Source organism: Narcine bancroftii, chromosome 2 (genome assembly GCF_036971445.1).
Source record: "Narcine bancroftii isolate sNarBan1 chromosome 2, sNarBan1.hap1, whole genome shotgun sequence".
Lineage (NCBI taxonomy): Eukaryota > Metazoa > Chordata > Chondrichthyes > Torpediniformes > Narcinidae > Narcine > Narcine bancroftii.
In genome coordinates this window covers 326,841,187-326,866,287 of record NC_091470.1, presented here as the reverse complement: position 1 = coordinate 326,866,287, position 25,101 = coordinate 326,841,187, and the positions used below count along the sequence as shown (strand labels likewise).

The 25,101-nt window shown below is 39.6% G+C and overlaps 1 protein-coding gene across 4 annotated transcripts in view; it reads right to left on the bottom strand.

The window, feature by feature from the left end:
* LOC138755633 (cyclic nucleotide-gated channel beta-3-like) overlaps window positions 1-25,101 on the bottom strand; it is a 142,569-nt gene that overhangs the window by 91,937 nt on the left and 25,531 nt on the right. For all 4 annotated transcript variants that reach the window (XR_011352435.1, XM_069921984.1, XM_069921985.1 and 1 more), the window contains 2 exons: window positions 12,378-12,578; window positions 6,412-6,620 (listed from right to left, as the gene is read on the bottom strand). Coding sequence is in view for 3 of the 4 variants with exons in the window: in XM_069921984.1 (XP_069778085.1) it covers window positions 6,412-6,620; window positions 12,378-12,578 (410 nt within the window). In the remaining variant the exon portion in view is untranslated. The remainder of the gene's footprint in view (window positions 1-6,411; window positions 6,621-12,377; window positions 12,579-25,101) is intronic.

Genomic DNA, 25,101 nt, shown 5'->3' with positions numbered 1-25,101 from the left:
GACCCAATGAGGGTATGAATAGATAAAACTTTGAAATGTTATGATGCACTCTCTACATGAGTGGAGTTGTAGAGCTCAATTCCTAAGCTATTAACAAGCATCAGAAAATCAATAGGGTATACTGATAGGGTATCCATTTAATATATTTTCGACAGAGGTAGATAGATTCTTGATTAGAAATGGAATTAAGGGTTATAGGGAAAAGACAGGAGAATGGGGTTGAAAAGGATAGTAAATACTCTTGCCTCATTAGACTCATTGCTTCTGTATGCTCCTGCTTCACCAAACTAGTATCATCTTACCTCAACTCTCTTTTCTCCCTGGTCCAATCCCTCCCCACCTACATCCATGATACCTCACATGCAATCGATTTCTAATTCCATGAACTTGAATGCCTCATCTTCACCATGGACGTCCAATCTATTTACACTTCCATTCCTCACACAGGTCTCAAAGCCCTTTGTTTAATTCTTGACAAGAGACCTAACTAGTCACCACTGTTCCCTCTTAGCTGTGAGCGTCTGCGTGCGCCAACACATTTTGCAACTAGCGCACAAAAGAAATTTATGTGTGCACAAAAGGTTAGTGATCTAAAATAATGTAGTAATTAATGATAATACTTATTGATGCTTTATAGAATACACTCTTACTTGTATTAAAACATGCCAATAGATTTTTATTAGCTATGAGGGAGGCTGTGCCAAATTATCTTGAAACATTTTCAGGTTTAGATTTGCACAAGCATTCAGTGCGCACATAGTTTTGTCATAGGAAAAAAGATTGTGCAACATAAGATTTTTGTGCCACCCTCCACTACCACCCTCTTCTGTCTGGCAGAACTTGTTCTCACTCTTTTTAACTTCTTCTTTGACTCATCCCACTTTCTTCAAATTAATAGAGTAGCCATGCCTGCCTGTTTGGGGGCTTTGTGGAGCAATCCATGTTGCAAACCTCCACAGGCAAGCAAGGCCCCTCAACTCTTCCTCTGTTATATTGATGCCTATGTCCAGGCAATCTCATGCACCCATGCAACAGCATTGTGCTAACCACCATGCTAAGCATGCTGCCCCATGTCTGTCCATGGCCTCGTGTATTATCCCACCATGACCACCTATAAATTGGAGTAGCAACATTTGATTTTCCATCAGGGCATACACCAACTGGATGGCACTAACATTGACTTCTCTGGTTTCTGTTACCCTACTCTTTGTTCTCCCTCCCTTCCCTTTCCATTTATCTTTCCTCCAGCTCTCCACCCACTTCCATCTCTATTCACAGAGCCATCCCTCCTCTCCCTGATTGCTGTTGTGCTCTCCCTCCCTTATCCCCTATTTCCTCCTGCCTTTGGGACTGTGCTGCTTCTAGTGCCCCTCCCCACACCATTTTTGTTCAGGTACCTTCTGATATATTTTTATATCTTGATGGAGGGCTCAAGCCTGAAATGTTGTTATGTATCTTTATCTTTTCTACACTTTTTGACCTGCTAAGTTTCTCCAGCACTGTGATTTTACATAAATCAGTAATGATGGAATGCCAGGGCAGATTTGATGGGGTAAGTGGCCTAATTCCGGTCCTATGCCTTAGGGTAAAATATTTGCCCACTGACACAATCTGTTCCTCCACCAACTTGCTTTCATATTGGAACATAATTTAGATTTAACTGGAGGGAAGGCATGATGAAGAAGTTTGTACATGACACATACATTTAAAAGGAATAAGAAAGTGTTTGATCTCAGGAAGATATAGTCTGATCAACTGGGCAAGAAAGTGGCAAATAGAGTTTCATTTTGAGAAGTATGAGGTTTTTTTTACAGCACAGTAACATGTCCTTCCAGCCTATGAGACCGTGGTCCCCAAATGCCCCAATTAACTTCAACCCCACCCCCCCCATACATTTTGAAGAGTGGGAAGAAACAGGAGCACCTGAAGAAAACCCACACAACTCCTTACAGACAGCGTCGGAGTTGAATCTGGGTCATTGGCGCTGTAATATCTAAGCACTATGCCATCCATGTCACCCAATCTTTAAACATATCACAGCAAAATAAATAACTATAAAAGGCAATGCCATGCTTCTGAGGGTTGCACAGCAGACAAGGGAATAACCAATAATTTAAAGGATGTTGAGTAGTGTGCAAAACAGAAGGAACTATGCCGCAAATCATAAAGATGTAACAAATCTAATAGATTGCCAAGGCATAGAATACAAGAGCAGGAAGGTTATGCTAGACATGTTTCCAATTCTTTTTTGACTGTTCATTGACCATTGCACTAGAGAGGCTATACATATAAAAGTAAGAGGAGCTTTGCTAAAATTATTGGGAAGGATCTTAGCTGAAGAGCCTGAGATTTTATTGAAAGCAATTAGCAAAAGAATTAGAGCAGAGGCAAGAAAACTATTTTCACATAGAAAATATTTGGGATTTGGAACTTTCCACCTGCCCAATCCTTGTCACATTTAAAAGCATCAAACTATTATGGACTATCATTTAAGCCAGACTTTATAAAAGTTTCATTGGCGGTACAACAGATTTGCAGGTAAATATGGTATCAATTTTCTTTACTAGATGTTTTTGGGAAACTTATGGGAAGCCCTTTTCCTCTATGATTCTTCAGTGGCCAAGCCTAGAAGAGAAAAGTATTTTCTATGCACTTGTCATCGATTACAATCAGGAGCAGGAATTTGACTTGATTTTCCCATTGATGCTCTAGGGCAGGGATGCCTAACTTATGGTGCATGCACCAAAAGTGGCACATTGGATGATTAGAAGTGGCTCATTGTACCCCAGTGATAATAATAAAAAAGTAAGCCTACACATGCAAAAAGTATTCACTGAAAACCAATCTAAAGAAAAAAACTCTATAACAGAAATTTAAGTAACTTATAGCTAGAAATGGGTTCTATTGAGAATAAATCTAAAACTTAGCAATTATTTTTAGGAATTTTATTATTTTGTGCACATCTTTTGGCGAATGTTATCTTCTTTCACATTAATCTTTTTTCATTTAAAAAAAATGTTCAATGAGTCAATCTAGGAAAGAAGGACCTTGGTTCTGCAGTTGTACCATAACTGTTCGATTCACAATTGATGTTTGTTTGATTCTGAGGCGCCAGCTATCTGCACCAGCAATGCGTCATAGGTTTTTGCCAGTCAGTTTACAATTGACACCCATCCGCTATGGAGCTGTGCTTTGTTTCTTTTGTGAATATTTGCAGTTTTGCATGTTTTTGAAAATTAAGCCTTGTTTTTACATTCAGTTACCCATCACAATGCAAAAGAAAATGAGCAAAAGAAAAGTGGAAATTGATGTTGAAGGAAAACTGAACCTAGTGGTCGGGTCTGAGTTACAGAAAGAATATGTGATTAAGAAAAAGGAAGAAATCAAAAGAAGACAAAGTATATTTATTAAAATAAGTTGTGAAAGTTTGCCGAAAGCATCCTATGAAATTGCTTCAAGCTTTGACCAAAAAATCTGAAGTCTTTCTCTGATGGAGAAAAAATTGTTAAGGCTTGTCTCCAAATATTTGCAAGATTTCTTAGTGAATTAAAAAAAATATCGAAAAGAAGGTAGACAAAATTGCTCTATCAAAGCAAACAGTTATGGGACGCACTGAAGAATTCTCTCATGATCTATCTGAGCAACTGAAAGACCTTGTCTATACTATACTTTCTTTTCTTTAGCTTTGGATAAATATACGATATAGCCCAGTTAAGCATTTTTATATAAGATGAATTGATGATAATTTGAAGAACCTATCGGACTTCAGTTGCTTCATGGAAAAAGAAGAGTATCAGACATATGACAAAGTAGAATCATGCCTAGAAAATCTACGACTATATTCTAGTAAACTCATCAGTGTTTGTACTGACGGAGCACCATCAATGATAGGGTGAAATCGTTTGGTTGAAAACGTTTTAGGTCATCTCTCCTAAAATATCACTGTATATCACCAAGAATCACTGTGTGGAATATCTTTAAATTTGCAGCATGTTATGTTATTAGTTGTGAAATGCATGAATAAAATTAGAGCAAGAGGATTAAACAGATGAGAATTCAGAGAATTTTGTGAAATGCTGGATTTGGAATCCTTTTTTGTGAGGTGTGCTGGCTTTTTACTGGTTCTGAGTACATTTTGGAAACTGAAAAATACTGCTCATAATTTTCTAGAAGATAAAAATGAGCTGCCTGAGGAAAGATCCCTTTTATGTAATAACTATTGGCTATTTTGTTTAGCATTTTTAGTTGATGTTACCAGCCATCTCAATGATCTAAATTTGAAACTCCAGGGCAAGAACAAATTGTTTCCAAGCTTAGTAAATGATATCAATGCATTCAAGATGAAGTTAAAACTGTTCCCCTTTCAGCTAGAAAATAAGGATTTGAGCCAGTTTCTGCATTAAAAGAGCAGAGCGAATATGTTGAAGATAATGGCAATTTTACAAAATATATTGGAAAAATCAGGTTATTGAAAGAGTCAATTGAAGGTCGTTTTTGTGATTTTGCTAAAGACGACTGCATACTTACATTTATAAACTCATTTTCACTTAGTGAATAAAAAATCATGAAGATGTCTAATAACATACAAATGGAACTTATTAACTTGAAAACAAATTCATTATTGAACATGAAATTTGATGAGCTTCCCTCAGACTCAAATGCTTCTGACATGATTAATTTCTTGCAATCATTACCCTTTGAACATTTTCCAGAACTAAGAAAATTTGCCCAGAGTTATATCTGTTGTTTCGGAATGATGTACAGTATTTTGATTAAAAACAAAATGAGGTCGCGATTGACTGAATCAAATTTGAAGAATTCTCTGCTGCTCTCAGTGACTAATTTAACTCCAAACATTAAAAGCTTGGCAAAATCAAAACAAATTCAGAAGTCTCATTAAAGTAAGTAATGTTTATCTTGTTTTTATATTAAATCAATATATCATGTAAAATGCTAAATATATCTATATTAACATATTTTACAAGAATTGAATGGGGGATTGAGTTGTACATCTGAACATATGTGTGAAAAAAATTGATACATGGAATGTAAAATATTGGGCATCCCTGCTTATTCCAGGTAAGTACAGGTGAGGTGCTGGAAGACTGGTGGAAAATGTCCCTCTATTCAAGATGGGCTGCAGGGAGAAGCTTGTGAATTACAGGTGAATGAGCCTAAACATCTGAGCTCAGTAACTTAGCAGAAAGTATTCTGAGTGAGAAGATGAACATTCACTTTTATGGACAAGGGGTGACTAGGCTTTGTAAGTGGTAGGTCATGTTTCACAAACCCGTTTTTGAGTTTTTTTAATATGTGATAAAAAATGTTGATGAGGGGAGAACCGGAGACATTTTATGATGGATTTCAACAAGGCATTCAATAGGATTCTGCTAAGGTTTCAATAAGGTAGGCTGCTCTGGAAGCTTAGACTGAATGAGATAGCTGAGTAGATAGAAAATTGGTTTCATGGAAGAAAGAAGAGGATGATGATGGAATGAAATATGAAAGTCTGCAGATGCTGCGATTGTAGTAAAAATAGAAAAATTCTGGAGGAACTCAGCAAGTCTCGCAGTGTCCATAGGGGGTAAAGATATATAATCAACATTTCAGGCCTGAACCCTCCTATGGACACTGTAAGATCTGCGGAGTTCTTCCAGAAATTTTGTGTATGATGATGGAAGGTCTTTTTTCGGATTGGGGGCCTGTGACTTGTGCTGTGCTATTGGGTTAGGTGCTGAAAACACATGAATGCCAAATTTGCAGATGACACTAAAGTGTCTCGTAGTTAGTGAATATTTTGCAACAGAATATTGCTCAGTTGGGCAGGTGAGCAGAAGAATGGATGATTGAATTTAATAGAGAGAAATATAAGGTGCTGCATTTTGGGAAGTCTGACATGGGTGAATGGTAGGGATCTGGGGAGTATTGTAGAGGATATGGATCTAAGAGCACAGGTACATAGTACTTGAAAGTAGGCTGATCAAAAAGGCTTTTTAGCACATTGGCCTTCATCAGTCAGAGAACTGAGTACAGAGGTTGAGAGGTCAGGTTGCAATATTATAAGGCATTGGTGAAGCCCCATTTGGAGCACAACATAATCACTGAGAAATCTATTTGGAAATCCAGGAAAAAAACATTCTTTACCCAATGTGTTGTGCAAATGTGGAACCTCACAACCAAAGGAAGGGTTTGAAGTGTAGAGTACAGATATATTCAAGGGATGGATGGATGTGCATCTGAGGTGAATTGGAACTAAAGCTTACCTTGCTAAATGTATTTGAGGAAAGGTGAGAGGGGAGCATAAGTATTAGCATGGAATAGATAGGCCTATTGGGCTATTTCTATGCCACATACAGTATTTTATGTGTAATTGAAAGATTAGTCACATGTTCTGTTAGAAGTTAAACTTACTATTATGTCTCCCCCTCTTACAAATTGTAGTCGGACTTGGAACACCAACATATCCAGTAGATAGATGAAATCACAGATATAATCCACAGTTAACCAGATGGAAAGCATCTGTGGTGTCTGATACTTGAAAGCCCAGCACATAGGAATAAACCAGCAGTTCCAGTTCCAGGCAAGTACCACAAAGCCCATCCATCCCATGTAAAGTCGATCTGAAACAAAATATTTATTGATTAGAACAAAGGATAGGAATTAATAGCTCAAAAAAGTATAAATATCTTCTATTTATGTTTTCCAGTTATCTTTAAAGTTGTTCATGCTAAAGTATCACAATTTTCAATTTCAGTCTTAATGGTCTAGAATTTAGCTTTGAGTGCTCAGAGTTTAAGTGACTTGGAAATGGCAGTGTGACTAGAAGCAATATTCAATGCATTGGTTTCCATGTTAAATGTAGCTGGCCTTTTGGGAAAGACATTGCTATTTTCATGGATGGCTCATTAAAAGCAAATATTAACCAAACTGGGTTTAGTCATACAATTTTCTCGAGCTTTTAGGAGCTTATCAGTAAAAGTTTTACTATAAAGCCTGAAGAAATGAAGGTCAAATCTGTCAATAAGTACTGCACCCTCATGGTGACTTTATTTAATAATTCTGTAAAAAGTTTTATTTTTAGAACTTCTTGTAAAAGGTTATTTCAAAGTCTCTGGAGCAAGGCTTGTGGAAATAGAAAACAAGTTTGCAGTTGTTTTTAAACTTGGGAGATGCTAATAATGAACTGCACTTTTTAATTCTAATTTTTGACAACTGCATGATTGCTTAGAATCAGGAGGTAAACTTCTGTCATGCCATTTTGGTCTTGCTGGCTGGCTTTTTTACAGCAGGAGGGAGCAATATGTCCTTGTTATCTTAAACAGCTTCCAATATATCTTCAATTAAAGGGGTACTGAATCCCAGGATCATCTTGGTTTTCTTCATACAAGTTGTTGTGCAGCCATTTCCAGAATCTATGAAATATGCTTGCAATATTCTTTCTTTCTTCTTTGGCTTGGCTTCGCGGACGAAGATTAATGGAGGGGTAATCTCCACGTCAGCTGCAGGCTCGTTTGTGGCTGACAAGTCCGATGCGGGACAGGCAGACACGGTTGCAGCGGTTGCAAGGGAAAATTGGTTGGTTGGGGTTGGGTGTTGGGTTTTTCATCCTTTGTCTTTTGTCAGTGAGGTGGGCTCTGCGGTCTTCTTCAAAGGAGGTTGCTGCCCGCCGAACTGTGAGGCGCCAAGATGCACGGTTTGAGGCGATATCAGCCCACTGGCGGTGGTCAATGTGGCAGGCACCAAGAGATTTCTTTAGGCAGTCCTTGTACCTCTTCTTTGGTGCACCTTCGTCTCGGTGGCCAGTGGAGAGCTCGCCATATAACACGATCTTGGGAAGGCGATGGTCCTCCATTCTGGAGATGTGACCTACCCAGCGCAGTTGGATCTTCATCAGCGTGGATTCGATGCTGTCGGCCTCTGCCATCTCAAGTACTTCGATGTTGGTGATGAAGTCGCTCCAATGAATGTTGAGGATGGAGCGGCGACAGCGCTGGTGAAAGCGGCCGTAGGTGATGCCGGTAGAGGACCCATGTTTCAGAGTCAAACAGGAGTGTGGGTATGACAACGGCTCTGTATACGCTAATCTTTGTGAGGTTTTTCAGTTGGTTGTTTTTCCAGACTCTTTTGTGTAGTCTTCCAAAGGCGCTATTTGCCTTGGCGAGTTGGCATCACATACTCAACCTTTCTGGGGAAATTTGAGAATGAAATGTTAATGGACCCTCTGGGTTAAAAAATAAATTGAAAAAAGTGCGAAAAAAGTTGCTGGGTTTCCCACTCTGCTCCTTATTTTGTACTTTTCAAGTTCAGCCCAGATTTTCATTCTCACTACCATTCCCAATGCAACCTAGAGATGGTGCATGACAATGAAAAAGCACAATCATATAGTAAAATCACTGGTATCCAGCACCTACAGGGATCGGGGATGTCTGATTTGCAAATTTTCCGGTTGCCAGAGACAATGTCTAACTAATACACCTGCATTAAAAATAAACAGTTTAAACAAACAAAAGAGTGTAAAATGTAGTAATTTGAATTTAAAAATCAGCATTGTTGCCCTTAATTATGTAAAGTTCTCATTAATCAGGTAATTCCCGTAATTAAAAAATTTAGAATTTAAATTCATACTCTAATTGCTGATACTGTATGGCATTGCGCTAACTACTACACCAACCATAATTAACCCCCATCCCCCAAGTCTACAGATAAATCCTTACAAATACTTAATCTACTAATAAAGATAAAGACTAACTAGGCAGGGATAGGGAGACACTTTTGGAGAATCGCCCAAGTGGCGAGCAGCACCGGTCGACTCTTCATTCCAGGCGCCACCATTTTATTCAAACACAACTTTATTCAAGCAGCTGCTGCGGGTGGACCACGAATGCGTCACTCTGCTGGCTGAATGTTTGCTCCTATCTTCACCAAGGGGTTGTGTGTTACTTCGGAGAACATTTACTATTGCAATTTTAAACTTTAAAATGTTTAAATTTACTTTAATTTTATTTATCTATCTGTTTATTTATTTATTTCCCCTTTTTTTTGCTGGTTGCTTGAATTCCAGATACTGGGGATTTTACTGTATTTTGTACCTGTATCTGTGCATCAAACTTCCAAATGAATCTGATTTGCTCTTGCTGCTTTGTATGTTAACAATCTCATCCAGCAGAAACTGCTGATATTTATTTTAAAATTTGTCAAGCAGTTAATGATCTGTTTAGTGACCTATATATCTGAAAAGACCTCTGCAGTTGCAATTAGACGTGTGAGCAAGTCCTTAACTCACTTCCTGAAGTACACTGATAACCTGTTTTCCCACAGAGCACTGATCTGTTAGAGTGTTCTTCCTCAATTCAAACTCTGCCATACGTACATAACCAGCATTAAAGAAGGCAACTGTTATATCTGCATACTGTTTGCCAGAAACTTAATGTAATCCCTGACCTCTAACAGGGGTCTTGGAACTCTCTCTCCACACATTGAAAGACTGTTCAGATCCTACAGTATCTCATCTTGGTGTGATGCAAATGTTGTCTACCTCTCTCTTTGACCTCCCCAGCCCGGAGATTTTTAATTATATTTTTTTAATTACATGAGAAACTGCAGATGCTGAAATCTGGATCAAAATTCATTCTGCTGGAGGAACTCAATAGGTCAAACAACATCAAGGGGAGAAAAACACTGTTGAAAAAGAGTTGTGGCAGTCCACATAATTGTAGCGGTGAACTAGCTCCGCTTGTTACGCGCAGTCAGTGGAACAGCTGTGGCAAAGATGGCATCACAGGTCCTTCTCTTCGGTAATGACCGGAAATACGCGTACGCGCTTATGTCAGCGTGACGTGAGTTCCAGGGCATAAGGGGTAGGCTCCAGAGGATCTCAAAGGCTGCAGCGCGAAACTTGACGTAAACTAGTTGTGCTTAACGAGCTCCCAGCCTGCTGTCTCAGTTTTTCTCGCTGCACTCGTGCACACGTTATAACACTGGTGACCCCGACAAGTCTCCACATTCTGAAGACTTGGCACCATCCTGCAGCTATAGGTGCCATTGCATTAAAGCTGCCCATATTCTGGACGAACAAGCCCCCACTTGGTTCGGCCAAATGGAGGCCCAGTTCTAGATCAAACAGATTACCTCAGATTGGACAAAATACTTCCATGTCGTCAGTTTGCTGGACCCCAAGAGGCCGCCGCATGAGTAGACCTCATTCAATTGCTCCCAGAGGAAGGTAAATATGTGGCTCTAAAAACCTTTCTCATAAACACATGGGCTTTCAAGATGAAAAATGGCTGCCAGTCTCCTCCACCTGGACGGCATGGGAACAGAACATCGACTGCCCTCATGGATAAGATCCTCATACAAGCCCTGCCTAATGTTCAAGCAGGTATTCCTCAAGCAAATGCCTGTAGGTATTAAGCTGCTGCTGGCTGACGTGGACTTCAGCAATCTATGTAATGTCGTGGCACGGGCAGATGATGGTTATGCCATCAACGGTGGTGTGTAGGGGCTTGCAGGTGATGCCAGCTGTGCTCGTTCCAGGGAAACGACAGGGCCAGCCGCCATTAGTGACTATGGTGGCTGGTCAGTCGAACAGCCTGCTCCACGTCTGAGACAGAATCTTGGGTTGCAGATTTCTCATGGACACAGGTGTGGAGATAAGTGTCATTGCCCAACATCGCTCAAGACATGCACGAGACCCCTTGGCCCCACCTTGTGTGCCGGTCAACAACTCTTCTATTAAAACGTCCAGTAAAAGGTTCATCGTACATTTCAGCACGACCACTTTCAATTGGTCATTCACATTTACATCCATGGATAAGCCATTTCTGGGAGCAGATTTCTTGCGGGCACACTGACTACTGGTAGACCTCCAGGGCAGGCGATTGGTCCACTCAGAAACCTTCCAGACAGTACCCCTCGGCACATCCAATGAGCCAGCCACCCAGCTCGCCTCTGTGGAGACTTCGCATAATCAATATAGTCCTCTCCTTGCCAGCTATCCCTCCTTTCTGCGTCCCCAGTTTATCGCCATCATGCTGAAGCACGGCATCCAGCACCACATTGCAACTACAGGCCTGCCCATATATTCCAGAGCCCGGCGCCTGGCTCCTGACAAGCTTAACCTTGTCAAGGAAGAGTTTAAGCGCATGGAGGAGCTCAGTATCATCCGCCAGTCTGACAGTCCATGGGCCTCTCCCCTTCACTTGGTGCCCAAGTCTAATGGCAGCTAGAGACCCTGCGGAGATGACAGGTGCCCCAATAACATGACAATGCCTGACTGCTACCTGATCTCTCCCATACAGGATTCGCAGCAAACCTCCATGATGCGTGCGTCTTCTCCAAGGTCAACCTGATCCGGGAATATCACCAGATCCCCGTTCACCCAGAAGATGTCCAGAAGACCACTGTCATCACTCCCTTCAGCTTCTTTGAGTTTCTCTGCAAGCCATTCAGCCTAAAGAACACAGACCAGACCTCCTAGCGCCTCATGGACATGATCAGCAGAGACATACAGTTCCTTTTCATCTACCTGGACGATATCCTGGTAGTGAGCAAGACAAATGAGGAGCACATCTCCCACCTCTCCCAGATTTTCGACCAGCTAGCTGAATATGACTTCATCATCAACCCGGCAAAGTACCAGTTTGGCCTCAATGAAATAGACTTCCTTGGGCCACAGGATTACCAAGGATCGCCTACACATTTATATCAGCGTGATGTGAGTTCTGGGATGTAAAGGGTGGGCTCCTGAGGGCCTTAAAACTGCAGCGCAAAACTAGAAGTAAATTAATTGTGCTTAACAAGCTCATAGCCTGCTTAACGAGCTCACAGTCTGCTGTCTCAGTTCTTCTCGCTCCCCTCGTGCACACACTATTACAGAGTATTGATAAAGAGTTCAGACCTGGACATTAACCATAGTTTGTCTCCCACTGACACTGAGTTCCTCCAGCAAATTAATTTTTATGCTTTTTTTAAAAGTTGTGTCATTAGGCATTTCTAAAACTAATAATGCAATTTTAGCCATTTACCCCAACATAACACATTGAAAACCTACAAGAATAAAAACCACTAAAGATAAGTAGCTATTGTTAAGACTGATGGATCTACTCGCTAAACCAGGCAAGGAAATAAATGCTGTATTATTAGCCCACCTGAAATATGATTTTATTCTGTCCTCCACATCCAATTACAGGCTGTAAATATCCAAGCCCTACACCAGATTATAAGTGGTCAATGTCTACCAGACATATCATTAACTGGGTGGGTCAAAATATAAATTTTGGCAATATTATTCTTTTCATGAATCAAACTAAAAGGGGTAACTAATTCAAAATTTATCATTCAATCCACAATATAAAAATGACTTAGATTAACAATATTACCTGAATATGAATCAATGCTTTTAGGTATTTTCAGCTGCTGTATAAACCGTTTGATTTTGACTGGAGGCCTCTTGAACACATAGGCCATCTTGTCACAGCAAATTTCCTCTTCACTTTTGGCCTCATCTTTTTCCTCCTCTGCTTTCTCTGATTCTTTTTTATCTTTATCTTCCTTTGATGGAGGTAAGATTTTGACTGGTGCTAAACAATAAAGAAAATATATATATCAATGTTAAACATTGTTTCCTTTGGCTTACAAATCATGGGATGTTTTAGGCTCAAATTAACTTTAAAATTTGCTGTTAGTTTTCAATGCCCTTGCTTATAAAGAAAAAAAAAGTAATTTCACAATGTTTACCTGTAATAAATAAAAATAAACATCTACTAGTGGATATTCAGGAGGGCACAGTCAAGGTTTTAAACACATTCAATCCTTAAATTGATCTGTGATGATTATGCACAAGAGAGCAGCTAAATAAAAATAAATGTTTGGTATTTTTACACAGCCGAGCAAGAAGCATCAGGAGGGTTAAAGCATCACCCAGTAGATTATCTCATGCCAAATGTTCATAGCAGGCGACTTAAAAATTATTCTGCAACTGAGGAAAAAATAATGTATGGGTCTCGACAAAGTAGAAAGTTGCCTCTTGTAGTGAGTACAGTAGAAATATACTGTTGATAATGAAAATCCAAAATAAAATTATAGAAGTAGTTAATATTTCTTGTGGTCTCTGTACAGAAAGAAATAGGAAAGGGTACATGCTAATGCTGTTCATTCACTATACTGACCATTTCTACGCATGGCACTTATCTGATCCGCTGAATTCCTCCAACATTTCTTTTTTGCTATAAACTTTTTTGCTATAAATCTACTCACAAAAAAGCCTATTTGTGTTTTCATGAGTTATTTTTAAGTTATCCAGTTGCAGAGTCATCTGGGCAAGGGTTTTTTTTAAGAGGAGGATACACTCATGAAAACTAATTTTAAAACGTCATGCATGAAAATAACAGAATGCATTGATATTGACTTAACCATAGATTAAAAATTATGATGCATAATAATTAAATCTCCTATTCAGGTGGCACAGTTGGTGTAGTGTTTAACACAATGCCATTATGGTGCCAGCCACACAGGTTCAAATCTGGTGCTGTCTGTAAGGAATTTGTACATTCTCCCCATGTTTGTATGGGTTTCCTCTGGGTGCTCTCGTTTCTTCCCACATTTCAAAGTTGAATGGGGTGAGTAGGATCATTGGTCACATGGGTTTATTTGGGCAGCTTGTGCTTGAGGGACAGAAGGGCCTGTTACTGTGCTTTATCTCTAAACTAAACAAAACAAACATTTATTCTTATCTGTTCATAACAATTTCCTTCTTTTGTTATATTGCTGGAGTGGATTATTACATTTTTCCATAAATATATTATACCACTTACTCCTAGGATGTAGTGAAGGTTAAAAAAAAAGGCAAAAATTGAGGAGGGAGTTCACAGATTAAAGCATTTACCTTTTGTGTAATGCACTTTCATTTGTGCAAAATCAATCATGGTAATTCCAAGGATTTAATGCTGTTTAATTCATGCACTTATATGCACAGGATTAGCTAGAGCAGGAAACAAATAGAGAAGACATGGGTGGCATCAATTCATGTGTATGTGGTGGCTTCCTTCTGCTTTCACTGTCAATGACACCTTTCATCATATTAGAACACTTGTAACCATAATTGGTGTGATTAAAAAAAACCCAAAGTAAAAGGCCACAATATTATGATTTCTCGGGCATGCCACGTGATGATTTGGGGCTAGATCTGAATTCTCTACTCTCTTTGAAAAAGTTTTAAAAAAGAGTCAAAAAGCCTGAACTGATTGAAAGAAAATAGAAGAGAAAGCTGTTGGAAGTCCTACAGAACAATATACAATGCCAACTAAGAAAGATAAAATGACTGTTACTTTTCAAGAACTTGAACAAGAAAAAGAAGATGATAAAGAGAGGCCTACCTTGAAGAAGGATCCTGGAGGTGCCCGGAAGGTAGGAGCCCGTGGGGTTAAGACTGGAGCTGGGGGAACCTTGGACAATGCTGTACAAGGTCTCCCCCGACAATGGCCATCTGCCACGGGTGAAGAAGTGACTCCGCGCGTGCGTGAGGAGTTGCGCATGCGCAGAGCACAGAAAAAAATGGAGGCAATTTTAAAAAATGCTCAAGAAGCCTCCAGCTCCAGTGATCAAGAAGAGGAGCAGAAAGAAGAAGACATGTGTATTGAACAGAGAGTTTTGGTCAAAAAACAGGAGAAAATAAAGGAGTCTTGTATATAATGAAGAAATATATGTATACTTTCCAGCAATCTTTGCTACAGTTAACAATGAAAGTTAAAAAATAAAATGAGAATATAAACAAAGAAGGTAGAGAGAAGGCTGTCGCAAGTGAAACAAAAATTCGAAGTGATGGATGCAAAAATTAAAAGGTGTAGCAGCTATTACAGCAGAGCTACTGAAATAATACAAAAACACACGCCAGACTAGTCAACTGAAGACTGATTTATTCAGGGTTTACAGGCTTCTTTTATATACTTCATGTCCCGGGCTCCACGAGACAAGGTGGGATGTCACAATGAGATTGGTGCTGATCCACGGGACCAGCAGGTTTAAATTTAGCCTTGTAAGTGTAGTCTCAACAGATCAACGTGCCATTTCTCGGCACTCAGTATCTCTTGTGTGCTGTCCTGGTGAGTAGGCAGACGTTCGCATTATGGTTCAGCACATTCGCAGAACTGCGCTGACAGCAGATTGCATTGCAGCGCTGTGCGCCCACTCGGCCCACTACACGGCTGCTACAGCTAAAACCAAATTCCTCTAGCGGTTGGAAAAGGCGGAGCAAATGCAGGTGGTGATCTTGTTCAGTTTGACTGGCTACGAGGATATCATCCAGGTAAATGTATGCAAACTCCAAATCCCTGCCTAAAGCGTCCATCAGCTGCTAGAAGGTTGAGCAACATTTTTCAATCCAAACAGCATTCTGAGGAATTCAAAAAGCCCAAAAGGGGTAATAATTGCTGTTTTAGGGATATCATCCTTATGGATAGGTATCTGATATCCTTTGACCAGATCAACCTTGGCAAAAATGTGGCAACAGTGTAGATGGGCAGCAAAATCCTGTATATGAGGAATTGGGTGCCTGTTGGATGTCGTAACATCGTTAAACCTACGGTAATCACCACAAGGTCTCCATTCACCTGTTTTCTTGGGTACCATGTGTAATGGAGATGCCCAAGGACTGTTGGAGCGTCGAATGATGCCCAACTCCTCCATTGCCGTAAACTCCGCCTTTGCCTGCAGCAGTTTATCAGATGGAAGACGACGAGCTCTGGCATGAATTGGTGGGCCTGAAGTGTCTATGTAATGAGACACACCATGGGCTGTTTTTGAGGCATTGAAATTAGGAGTGAGAATACAGGGAAATTCGTTGAGCAGGGCAACATAGGCATTCTTGTGCAGCATATGTACTCCGAGCTGGGAAACACTCCCTTTGCTGCATGCCGGCAGGTAAGTCTGAAAAGTGGTGGCATGAACCAATTTCTTCCGTTTCACATCCACCAGTAAGTCATGGGATCGTAAAATGTCCACACCTAAAATTGGTTGAGCAACAGAAGCTAAGATGCAATTCCAATGGAATGTGGTCTCTCCTATTCCAATTGAGATCCGTCTCGTGCCAAAGCTTGGAATGATAGTTCCATTTGCCGATCGAAGAGCCAGGTGTTGTTGTTTATGTGTTATTTTCAAAATAGGTAGGCGGGAATAGACTGACCTCAGCACCTGTGTCCACAAGGAACTTGCTCTTACCTGCATTATCACGAAGATACAATAGGCCAGTTTTTGCACCAGCTGCCGAGGCCACTACTGGCAGCCAGCTCTTTTTGTTTCCTGCCTTTTTCCCATAATAGGTACAAGGCTGGACACATTTATGGGCATTTTTTCCCAACGGCGGTGGTAAAAACACCAATCTTTATGCACATCAGCACATTCCTCCTCTTTGATTGAACTGTAGACACAGGAGGCTCATAGGAAGCCTGAGATGTATCTGCTGCCAAAACAGGCTGTATTTGAGCAGACTCTTGTGTAGGAGTACGATAGTTATGTCAGTCTCCCGTGCTATGTCATTGGGATGGCGGAAATCCATGCTAGCGATGGGTATGACAACCCAAGCTGGGAACTTTGATAGGAATAGGGTTCCATCTTTATTTTCAATAAAATAGTACGCGAGTTTCTTTGGAAATGTAAGATGTCGAGAATTGGTTTAGAAATATTAATGTAGAAATTTGATTGGGTTGGACTAAGACTACCAAATTTTAAGAATTATTGAGATTTTTGACCTCCTGCTATCAAAGGGGAGAAAAACCAGCTTGGATTGAAAGAGAAATGAATAAAATTGGTGCAACTCTTCTGGAGCAAATTTTGTATAAATGGAAGTGAGTCATTTAAAGAAACTAAATATTTATCAGTATTAAAGCATATATTAAAAATATGGAACAAAATCCATATTGAGAGAGGAATTAAAAATTATCATTTGCCAAAAATGTCATTAAAACAAAATCAACTTTGTCCTTTTTACTTTGAAAAAATCTTTTTTTGACAATTGGTAAAGATATACAGAGGATAAAATATTGATTTTTAGGATTTTTTTTTCAAACTTTTGATCAATTAAAATATAAATATAATATACATAATAATACAATTTTTGCATATTATCATTTAAAAATGTATTTAAAAAAGAAATTTGGAGCAGATTTTAGACTCCCTAAGTACCTAAATAAAGTCAACTTGAAGATATAATCACAGATATAATGGTTGTTAGAAAAATTATTACTAACATGTATATAATATTACAAGAAACTAAAGAAAAAAGATATATGTAAATCAAAAATGTGATGGGAGAAAGATTTAAATGTACAAATTCAGGAGGAGATTTGGTCAGAATTATGTCAAATGTTACAAATACAATAAACATTAGATATCAAATGGTTCAATATAAATTTTCTTCATCAATTATATTCCATATAAGTTTAATGGACTTAATTCCAATTACTCAAATAAGTGCTTTCGATGTACCAAAGAAATAGGGACTTTTTTTGCATTCAGTATGCTCTTGAGAAAAAGTCAAAAGGTTTTGGAATGAACTGAGTTGATTACGAGGAGAAATTATGAAGATAAAGATACAAAAGGATCCAAGAATATCTTTACTTGTGAATATATATGAAAAGGATACAAAATAGAAATTGGTTAAATATCAAGAAATTTTTTTAAGTATTGCAATAGCAACTGCAAAGAAATGTCTAGCGATATCATGGAAAGATGAGAGAGAAGTGTTATTAAGTAGATGGTATAATGAGATGTGAGGGCAAAGACCATGTCAGTGGTTCCTCTGTTTCTCTGTTCCTCTGTTTGCGCGAAAGCCGCACTGAGAACAAAACAAAGGACTCTACATCACCTTTGTTGACCTCACCAAAGCCTTCGACACCGTGAGCAGGAAAGGGCTTTGGCAAATACTAGAGCGCATCGGATGTCCCCCAAAGTTCCTCAACATGATTATCCAACTGCACGAAAATCAACAAGGTCGGGTCAGATACAGCAATGAGCTCTCTGAACCCTTCTCCATTAACAATGGCGTGAAGCAAGGCTGTGTTCTCGCACCAACCCTCTTTTCAATCTTCTTCAGCATGATGCTGAACCAAGCCATGAAAGACCCCAACAATGAAGACGCTGTTTACATCCGGTACCGCACGGATGGCAGTCTCTTCAATCTGAGGCGCCTGCAAGCTCACACCAAGACACAAGAGAAACTTGTCCGTGAACTACTCTTTGCAGACAATGCCGCTTTAGTTGCCCATTCAGAGCCAGCTCTTCAGCGCTTGACGTCCTGCTTTGCGGAAACTGCCAAAGTGTTTGGCCTGGAAGTCAGCCTGAAGAAAACTGAGGTCCTCCATCAGCCAGCTCCCCACCATGACTACCAGCCCCCCCACATCTCCATCGGGCACACAAAACTCAAAACGGTCAACCAGTTTACCTATCTCGGCTGCACCATTTCATCAGATGCAAGGATCGACAATGAGATAGACAACAGACTCGCCAAGGCAAATAGCGCCTTTGGAAGACTACACAAAAGAGTCTGGAAAAACAACCAACTGAAAAACCTCACAAAGATAAGCGTATACAGAGCCGTTGTCATACCCACACTCCTGTTCGGCTCCGAATCATGGGTCCTCTACCGGCACCACCTACGGCTCCTAGAACGCTTCCACCAGCGTTGTCTCCGCTCCATCCTCAACATCCATTGGAGCGCTCACACCCCTAACGTCGAGGTACTCGAGATGGCAGAGGTCGACAGCATCGAGTCCACGCTGCTGAAGATCCAGCTGCGCTGGATGGGTCACGTCTCCAGAATGGAGGACCATCGCCTTCCCAAGATCGTATTATATGGCGAGCTCTCCACTGGCCACCGTGACAGAGGTGCACCAAAGAAAAGGTACAAGGACTGCCTAAAGAAATCTCTTGGTGCCTGCCACATTGACCACCGCCAGTGGGCTGATAACGCCTCAAACCGTGCATCTTGGCGCCTCACAGTTTGGCGGGCAGCAGCCTCCTTTGAAGAAGACTGCAGAGCCCACCTCACTGACAAAAGGCAAAGGAGGAAAAACCCAACACCCAACCCCAACCAACCAATTTTCCCTTGCAACCGCTGCAATCGTGTCTGCCTGTCCCGCATCGGACTGGTCAGCCACAAACGAGCCTGCAGCTGACGTGGACTTTTTACCCCCTCCATAAATCTTCGTCCGCGAAGCCAAGCCAAAGAAAAAGATAATGAGATGTGAAATTGTATACTTTTGGAAAAAATTATGTATAGTTCAACGCGAGTTGAAAATGTTTATAGAATTTGGAAACAATATATAGATTTTATGAATAATTTTCTGTCCACCTATTCTACCTTATCCACTCCTCTTAATCAGAAAATTTAATAATAATTAATGAATTTATATGCTAGTATTGTTGTATATTAAATAGTATGTCTTTTCTTTCTTTCTCTTCCTTTTGGGAGGGAGGGAGGGAAGTTGGGGAGAATAATTTTATTTTTGTATTATTGGATATGGATATTTGATTAATGTTTTATTCATGATTTTTTTCTGCAATGATACAAATAACTAAATAAAATTTTCAAAAATAAATTTATAATTTCTAAATTTTGTAACATTTTAATATATAATGTTACAAAATCAAACCGGCAACCACAAAGAAGGCGTATCACACAGGGGTAATTACTTTATTAACAAAATTTCATCCTTAAACTTTAATTGAAATCCCCCCTTTTATAACAATGCCCATTGGTTACTATGCAAATCTCTATAACAGTGTAAAACTAATAAATTCACCAGCCTAAATATAACATATGTAATCAAAATTTAAGCTACATTTCCAACCAGCCCACAGAAAAACTTAAGACACAAAATACACAAAACTTCAATCTCAACTGAAGCAAAGATCATAAACAAAATTCAGTTTGTTTGGTAAACTGAACCCAAAAGATCTGTCTGTGTGTGTGTGTGTGTGTGTGTGTGTGTGTGTGTGTGTGTGTGTGTGTGTGTGTGTGTGTGTGTGTGTGTGTGTGTGTGTGTGTGTGTGTGTGTGAGACTACTCCCACCTACCCATATAGGGCCGATCCCTTTTCTTTTTTTTTCAATCTTTTTATTATTATTATAATTTATAAACACATACAGTTCAAAGAGATATAAAAAATACATAGTAAGTAATGAATTAATACAGAGATATTAAACAATAATATTACAGAATAAAAATATATCATAAAAAAAAATTTTAGATCAGTTTAAGGTGTGAACTATCTCTAAAAAAAGATATAATTAATAACAATATATGAAAAAAGAGAAAAAAAAACCCAAAAAAGAAGAAAAAACAAATCTGAATTTAAAAAAAACTTTAAAAAAAACCTACAGATATAGCTAAACCACGCCGATCACTCCGATCTCATCTTACAGCCCAATTATCATACATAATCATAGAAAGAAAACAGAGCCAGATCAACTCACCACAAATGAAAATATTGAATAAATGGTCGCCAGGTTAACTCAAACTTAGAAGGGAATTCATAGACAGAGTTTCTAATTTTCTCTAAATTTAAACATAGTATAGTTTGGGTAAACCATTGGAAAACAGTGGGAGGATTAACCTCTTTCCAATTCAATAGTATAGATCTTCTAGCCATTAGTGTAAGAAAAGCAATCATACGATCCGCAGGAAGAGATAAATAAGTCAAATCTATCATAGGTAATCCAAAAATTGCAGTAATGGGATGTGGTTGTAAATCAATATTCAAAACAGTAGATATAATGGAAAAAATTTCCTTCCAATAATTCTGTAAAGAGGGACAGGACCAAAACATATGTGTAAGGGAAGCTATTTCCAATTGAGATTTATCACATATAGGATCGATATGAGAATAAAAGCGATGGAGTTTATCTTTAGACATAAGAGCTCTATGAACAACTTTAAACTGTATTAGTGAATGTTTTGCACATAGAGAAGAAGAGTTTACCAGTCGCAGAATTTTATTCCAATTTTCATTAGAAATATGAAGGTTGAGTTCTCTTTCCCAATCATTTTTAAACTTTTCAAAAGTCCCAGAATTTATTTTTGTAATTATATTATATAATTTAGATATCACACCTTTTGGAGGGAATTTTGAATATAGAATATCCTCTAAAACAGTCGTAGTCTCCCGATTGGGAAAAGAGGGTAAAGTCGAAACTAAGAAACTCCTAATCTGGAAATATCGAAAGAAATGAGATCGAGGTAAATCATATTTCATGGATAATTGTTCAAATGACATGAAAGAGTTATCCAAGAATAAATCCGAAAAGCATGTTATACCTTTAACTTTCCAGAGTAAATAAGCTTGATCAATTAGAGAGGGATGAAAAAGGAAATTTAGTACAATAGGAGTTTCCAAGATAAAATGACTTAGGCCAAAAAATCTCCGGAATTGAGATCCCTTTTCTTAATGGGGATTTGGTGATAAGCTGCTTTGAGGTTGTCAGTGGAGTACACTTTGTATTGGGCTATCTGATTAATCATTTAATTGATGCGTGGCAGGAGGTAGGCATCCAGGTTCATGTAACGGTTGATTGTCTGGCTGTAGTCAATAGCCAGTCGTCTCTTAGTGTGATTTTTCACGACTACCACTTGGGCCTGCTATGGAATCTTTCTCGGTTCAATTACTCCCTCTTTAAGCAGTCATGATCCTCTTTGCTGTAAGAATGGCTCTTAGTGGCAATCGGCTGACACTCAGGATAAATCACTGAAAAGGGAAGGAGCTTTGATCTTTAATGCAGACAGACTGCAGTAACTAGCACGGGGGATGTCAAGTGTGGGCAGTGGCCCATTGAAATTTAACACTGCACTGTTCATCTGAGATTGAATATCTAACCCCAGTACCACAGGGGCGCAGAGCTCTGGCATAATAAAGAGCTACACATCAGCGTGACAATGTCCCTGCAAATTTAAAGTAACTTTACATTTGTCCCGTACAGTTTTTGTAAGTTCACTACAAGCCATCAATAACTTTTGGTTCGCTGGATATCTCCGCAAATTTAAGGCTCTGGCAACTCTCTCGTGGATGTAGCTGTCAGTACTCCCCGAGTCTATTAGGCAATCAAGAGTCTCACCATTCATCTCCCCCTTCATAGTCGACTGTTCCAGTCCGTAACATCCCCCAAGCTTTTGAGTCAATTGAGCTATCACAGGGGATCACATCTCGCCGTCACTTGAAGTCGATTCAGCCTGCTCGTCTGAAGATTCCCCCTTTTCACAGTTGGCTTCCATTCCTGCAGCTCCAGGATGCATTTTCTTGGTGCTTCTCTTCTTCTTCTTATCAGTGGGAGTACTTTTAGCCTTGCATACTTTAGCGAAGTGGCCGAGTTTCCTACAATAGCTGCAGGTAGCAAATCGAGCCGGGTACTTCTGTCTGGGGTGCCAGCTCTTATCACAGAAGTAGCATTTTTCAGGAGTTCGCTCTTTTCTTTCCTTCAGGGTTACAGCGCTCCTGGATGTTTCCTTTTCGGTTTCTAGCATTTTGGCTAGAGTGACTGCCCAGTCATAGGTTAAGGGCTCCATCTCCAGCAGCCTCTGTCGGATGTAATTGGAGTCAATCCCATTGACAAAAGCATCCAGCTTCAAGGCATTGCGATTTTGTTGCACATTGTCTGCCCTGACATCACATTCATTTGCCAGTGAGCTGAGGGCCAGTGCGTAGGCAGCATCACTTTCCCCGGGTTTCTGGCGTCTAGTCAGCGACTGGTGTCGAGCAAGCACCACATTCCGTTGCACTGAATAGTAAGCAGTCAGACGTTCCCGGGCTATAGCCAGAGTGGTAGCTCCTTGTGTTACAGCAAAAGGGACCTCACCCAGCAGAGAGTTCAGGTGGCCCTACCGTATCGTCTCATCCACCACGTTGTTTTGACCCATGTAGTAATCGAAACAAGCAATCCAGTGGTTGAAAATTTATCTGGGCCTCGGGCAGACTGGTCGATTATCAGCCGCTCTGGCTTGAGTGCTGCATCCATTTCTGCTAATAAAACTGAAGTGCCAGTCGATGAAGTAGACAAAGACGATGTGGTCAAACATTAATCATGGCTTTTATTAGCAGAAACTCATGATACAATAATGAAAGACAATAGGTGCATATATAGTTATATCCAAGGGGAGTGTCCTTGGTAGAGATAGTGCACAGCCAATGTTAGTACAGCAAGGCTTGCCAGAGGGGAGACAGGCAGCTTGGCCGACATTCACCATACTACCACATAACCCAGATAAATTACAGTGGCATGTACAAACTCACTCTTGTGCAAATTCACTGTGAGGTGTGCTTCCACCAGTTTCTGAGTATCCGTACTAATTACTAAATCATCGATATAGGCTCCTGTGTGCTCTAACCCCTGAATTACTGCATTAATCATTCTCTGAAATGTGCCTGGTGCAATTTTCATTCCGGAAGGCATAACATTATACTCATACAATCCCAAAGGTGTTACAAATGCAGAAATCTCCCTGCCTTTTTCTGTCAAAGGAACACACCAGTATCCTTTTAAGAGATCAGTCTTTGTAAGAAACTTAGCCTTTCCCAACTTATCTATACAATCCTCTATTCTGGGATTAGGTAACGCATCAGTCTTTGTCACTATGTTTATCTTTCGATAATCTGTACAAAATCTATTGAGCCATCTGGCTTAGGCACCAGAACACAGGGTGAACTCCAATTTGAAGTTGATTTTTGGATGGTGTCATTTTTGAGCATATAATCTACCTCTTGATCCAACAATCTGCTTTTTTCTTGATTAACTCGGTAAGAATGCTGCTTAATGGGCTTAGCTTTACTGACCTCCACATCATGTCAAGCCACAGTAGTTCTTCTTTGAACATCTGGGAATATATCCTTAAATTTCATGTAATGTCTTCATTTATTCCTTTTCTGATTTAATCAAATGCATTAACTTGGTGTCTAAGTTTTGCAAAAATATAGAATTTTCCAGCCTGGGGTTTATCACTTTCTGTGCTCCATGACCTTCCACAAAACTTCATGACCTTCTACAAATCTTATCTCCTCCTTACTTTCTTCTATAACTAGCACCTTGGTTGGAATCCTAGTCTCCTCTTCAGTCATTTTCTCAAAGTAAGGTTTAAGCATGTTCACGTGACAAACCTATGTCTCTCTTCGATGATCAGGCGTCTCAATGACATAGGTGACCTAGCTAATTTTTGATTTCACCTTATATGGTCCTGAAAACTGAGCTCTCAAAGGATTTGTCTGCATTGGAAACAAAACCAATACTTTGTCGCCAGGTTTAATGTTCCTAATTTTTACTTTTTGATCATACCGAATTTTCATTTTTCCCTGAGCAGTTTTTTAATTTTTCCTTGCCATCTTGCAAGCTTGATGTAATCTGTTTTTAAATTTGAAAACATAATCCAACAGATTTGATAGTATATCATTATGTATCCACTGTTCCTTCAACAATAGTAATGGATCCCTGACTTCATGACCAAACATCAACTCAAATGGACTAAAGCCAAGAGACTCCTGAGTTGTCTCTCTATAAGCAAACAATAACAAATGGATTCCTTCAACCCAATCCTTATAATTTTCCACGCAATAAGCCCTCATCATATTTTTTACAGTTAAATGGAACCTTTCCAAGGCCCCTTGACTTTCAGGATGATAGGCAGATGACACAATTTGATGGGCTCGCAAATCATACACCACCTGTTGAAATATTCCAGACGTAAAATTACTCCCTTGGTCTGATTGAATTTACCTTGGTGGGCCAAATAGTGTGAAAAATTTTAGCATAGCCTTCACGATCGTCTTCACTTTAATGTTTCTCAGGGGAATGGCCTCTGGAAACCTTGAAGCTGTGCACATGAGTGTTAACAAATATTCATTTCCTGCTTTGGTTTTTGGCAATGGGCCAACAAAATCCACTAACTTTTGAGAAGGCACCCCGAAAGCAGGAATGGGTTGTAAAGGTACCACTAGTGGTCCTTGATTAGGCTTACCCACCAGTTGACAAGTGTGATAGGTTCTACGAAAGTTCACAACATCCTTTCTTAATTTCGGCCAATAAAACTGTTTCCTTATCTTTTCTACCATCTTCTTCACTCCAAGATGAC